The 4735-nt window shown below is 32.0% G+C and overlaps 1 protein-coding gene across 1 annotated transcript; it reads right to left on the bottom strand.

Moving 5' to 3' along the window:
* Positions 1–513: 513 nt before the first annotated feature.
* Positions 514–1990, bottom strand: LOC107620544 (uncharacterized). Its single transcript, XM_088491094.1, has 3 exons — positions 1402–1990; positions 564–1219; positions 514–522 (listed from the first exon to the last, which is right to left on the bottom strand). Exons 1-3 carry the CDS (start codon positions 1988–1990, stop codon positions 514–516), a joined length of 1254 nt encoding a protein of 417 aa, XP_088347220.1.
* Between the last annotated feature and the right edge of the window lie 2745 nt (positions 1991–4735).

Raw genomic sequence — 4735 nt, 5'->3', positions numbered from 1 at the left:
GTTCTCGTAAACGCTGGTAACGCACTTCGTACTGACGCACCATCTGCGAATATCCTGCAGAATAACAAAAAAAATATAAAAAGGGGATTTACATACACTAAATGAATGACACGCTATTAATAACAAACTTCCAATTACTCAATATTACCTATATTAACGACAAGTTTTTGCAGGTACGGTGCCTTGAATTTTCTCAGGAAGTTCGACTCAATATGCCTGATGCAGAACATGTGGAATGCTCTAGGAGGCGACCAAGCTCCATTACTCCGCTCCACGGCTGCATTGATGGATTCGTATCGGTCGGATATCAGTCCCACACCATCCCGAGTCACAACATGTTGTCGCAAGTTACTGAGAAAGAAGTGCCACGCATCAGATGTCTCTCCTTCCACAATAGCAAATGCAATTGGGACAATATTGTTGTTGCCATCCTGTGAAACTGCCACTAACAGACAACCCTTATACTTTCCGTACAAGTGAGTCCCATCCACCTGCACAATTGGCTTACAATGCCTAAATGCTCTAATGCAGGGGTAATAACTCCAAAAGACTCGATTTAATACCCGAATATCACTGACCAAGTCATCGCCTTGATATGCAGGCATAGTCTCAAAATGGATGACAGCTGATGGCTCCTTATGACACATGACCTTAAACCATATAGGCAACGCTTTGTACGATGCTTCCCAGCCTCCAAATATTTTTTCTACTGCCTTTTCCTTAGCCAACCATGCTTTCCGATAACTGACGGTGTAGTTGAACTTCGATTGCACATCTGCAATAACTGATTTTACCTTTAACGAGGGGTCAGCCTCAACAAATGGCTTTATTGCTTCGGCAATTGTGTTTGAATCGAGCTTGGAATGATCCTGAGAAATGGTAGATCTGGTACAAGTGTGACTACCATTATACCTCCGTACCACCCAACAATGCTTCCTGCTGATCATGCTAACCCTGATAAGCCAATTACACCCAGACCCATACTGTGTACACCTCGCATAAAATGTCAACGATTCCGACTCATACACCCGGTAGTCTACACTTCTTCGAATGCTATACTCTTTCATCGCCTTAATAACAGATTTCCTGGAACTGAATTCCATCCCGACGGCAAATTCGCCATCTGCGACAATAGAAATTTCTGGCGGGACGACAACCATATAAAAAAAATAATTACACGGATATTTAATAACCAAATTTAAAGGTACATCAACATTCACTGCATCAATTATGATATACATAAACTTTATATTAGCTTTTATCTAATTCTAAACAAAATAAAAATCTAAACACATAATTACCTAAATAATTAACTACATACTAATTTATATTTAACTAAACCAATAACTAATTAAATAAAACTATTATCTTAAACTTACCTAAATAATAACAAATACGTACCTACACTCATATATTCCGGAAACTCTGGAACATGCATGGCCTCCAAATCCAACACTCGCATGAAAGATGGCTCCTCAAACGGCACTTCGTTCACGAGTGCATTTGCCACATCTGTCACATCTGGGGCCACAGTGGCATCACCTTGCTCTTCATCCCCGTCTGGACCGACAACTTCGTAATTCCTTTCAAACTCTTCTTCACTGTCACTATTGTAATCTTCTCGTACAATATTCCGGTCAGCCTCAAATTGTTCGAATTCAATGTACAACTCGATGAACGAGATTCGGACACGACTTTCAAAATATATTGAAAACATCTCTTGCAAACTTGCTTCGTCCGTTACATATTTGGATTCAAATTGGACGTATCCACCAAACACCGGTATGGGATATCTGTATAAAATGCAATATATTTTTCTCGACATCTCAGAATCAATCTTCTCACAGATCACACCTTTGAGCTCTTCAAATGAGATTGTGAAGGGAATAACAACATCTAACGAATTTTCACAAATAAATTTCACTCCTTCAGAAATTTGTAACAAAATCTGACCAAAGTAATACACTTTTAAAAGAACTCTATCATCCATCTCTCTCACTTACCTAAATAAGAATAGAAACTTCAAAACCAAAATTTTTTACTTCATTTTACTGAAACTAAGAAGGACACAGGTAGAAGAGAGGAGAAGAAGTGGTCGAGCAAGAAGAAGAACCAGATCTGAAATCTTCTTCACGACACACACCCTTTTGTACATATATATATGCACCCATAACTCAGACCTAGCGGTTACTTGCTTCTGATTCAAAAAACTATAACACTCAAATCGGATCATGTGACTTCTTTTAGGAATTTTTAATCAAAATTTAAACAAACACCCAACTCGGACCATGCGATTAGTGGCTTCTGATTAAAAAAAAACCTATGAAACCCAAATCGGACCATGAGACTTGTCAAAGGAATTTTAATCAATTTTTAAACACTCACAACACGGAGGGTCCGATTAGGGTGTTGCTGCATTTTCAAATTTTTTCTCCATTCAAATCGGACCATCCGATTTTATCACCATATTTTCATTGCAAATTACTTGCACAATCTGAGTTCTCCAACCTGCTACTGAGCAAAAAGCTACCCCACACAATGGTCTAGCTCCTATGTGTCCCATAACCATGCGCAACACAACCCTGATCTCCATAACTAAAAAATGAGCCTAAGTGAATATGTGTCATGTTTATATAAATATATGCATACATAATAGCCACGTTTGGCTTTCTTTATCTTTTTGTTCCTCTTAATGGCTTGGGCCACTTCTTTCTTTTCTTTTTTTTTTCGTTTTGTTTTAAACTTTAATAATAATAATAATAATAATAATAATAATAATAATAATAAATTTTTTTTTAAAATATTTCATTATAATAAAATTTATTTTAAAATATTAATAAATTTTAAATTTAAAGTATCATAAAATTTAATTTAATTATTTTTAAAAAAATAATTTTTTTAAATAAAATTCTTAACAAATATAATAAATCGTAAATTACTCATTATTTAATTTTCAAAAACTCGAATTGTTATATGTGACAGGAGTTATACATTAATTACTCTTCATAAATAAAACTATAAAATAACAACAAATAGTTAGACATCTACCATTAAGATGTTATTAAATAAGAATGTGTAATCTTGTTAATTAAATAGATCGTCATGTATTAGATTTTTGACATATGATATAAATTAAAAATATTACCATTATTAAAAAGTGGATGTTGTAATATTTTTTAAATTGTTATTTTAGTTTTGATATTAATTTTTTAATGTATTTTATTTAAATTTTTAACAAAAGTTGTATTAAAAAATTGTTTTATCATTTTAATTTTTTTACAGATTTTATAATATTATTTTTCTATTTTCATTAATTTTATTATTATTTTGATATTTTTTGTAAATTTAATAATTTTTTTCCAAATTAAATTTTTATTTATAATTTTTATAATCATTTTAATAATTTTTTTCATTTTTAAATATTTATATTTTAATCTATTAATCTTTATTATCAAGAATATTCAAGAAGAATGAATATGATGAAAAACCAAACAATAAAGGATTTGAGAAAAATAGTAAATCAGGAACAAAGAAAAAAAAGGAGAGTGACATAGACTGAGTATATTATTTGTATATTCTATTAAGTATGTTACATAGAGAAAATAATGTACTGCTATTTTATAGCTAAAGTTTGATAACAAAAAACTATTAAATAGTAACTAAATTTAAATGAGTCAATTCTTGTTTCTTGGATGCTGAGCTGTTATTATTCTTTACATCCCCCTCAAACTGAGAAAGGGCTTTGAAGGCACTCTCAACGAAATTCGAAAAACAAAGTGATTGAGAGAGCTTTAGTGAGGATATCAGCTACTTGGTTTGTGGCTGAAAGATTGGAGACAAATAGCTTTCCAGCAGTCACTTATTCTCTTACAAAATGAAGGTCTATAGATATTATATCAGTTTTGTAGATGCACATATAAGATACATATCCATCTCTCTTGTTAATAAATCAGAAGCTTTTACTGCATTTAAACAATTTAAAACCTTCTTTGAAAATCAAACTGGTTTCGAACTCAAAGCACTACAAACTGATCATGATCTTGAATTTTTATCTAATGGTTTTAAGAATTTTTTGCTCAACACGGTATCATTCATAGAATGCCTTGTCTCTATACTCATCAACAATAAGACACTGTGAAAAGAAAGTATAGACACCTAACTGATGTAGGTCTTGCTCTCTTAGCCACTGCTGCCTTGCCATTACAATTCTGGGATGATGCATTTCTTGCTGCAACTTATTTGATTAACATATTGTCCACCCCTATTTTACAAAATCAATCTTCTTTTGAAAAGATGTATCATCAACAACCAGATTACAATTTTTTAAAGGTATTTGGATGTACTTGTTATCCTCTTTTACGACCTTACAACAAACACAAATTTGATTATAGATCACATCTATATTTATTTTTGGGATATGATCCTCAACATAAAGATTACAAATGTCTTTCCTCTGATAGTAAGCCCTATTTATCTCGTAATGTTGTTTTTTATGAAGACAAGTTTCTATACTCAACTCATTTTACTAAAACTATTGCTAATTTTACTTCTGATTCTTTTAGAGATACTTACTCTAATCACCAATTTGTTGCTGTTCCAAACTTTGATACCATATCAAGAATATTCAAGAAGAATGAATATGATGAAGAACCAAACAATGAAAGTTCTTGAGAAAAATAGTAAATCAGAAAAAAAAAAAGAAGAGTGACATAAACTGAGTATATTATTTATATAT

The sequence above is a fragment of the Arachis ipaensis genome, chromosome B10 (genome assembly GCF_059453495.1).
Source record: "Arachis ipaensis isolate K30076 ecotype BB chromosome B10, ASM5945349v1, whole genome shotgun sequence".
Classification (NCBI taxonomy): domain Eukaryota; kingdom Viridiplantae; phylum Streptophyta; class Magnoliopsida; order Fabales; family Fabaceae; genus Arachis; species Arachis ipaensis.
This window is presented reverse-complemented; position numbering and strand designations above follow the sequence as displayed.

Coding starts and splice junctions, on each gene's coding strand:
- LOC107620544 (XM_088491094.1), bottom strand. CDS start 1,990: ATGGATGATAGAGTTCTTTTAAAAGTGTATTACTTTGGTCAGATTTTG. Junction 1,220..1,401: donor TCCGGAATATATGAGTGTAG/GTACGTATTTGT, acceptor TAATTGATGCAG/TGAATGTTGATGTACCTTTA.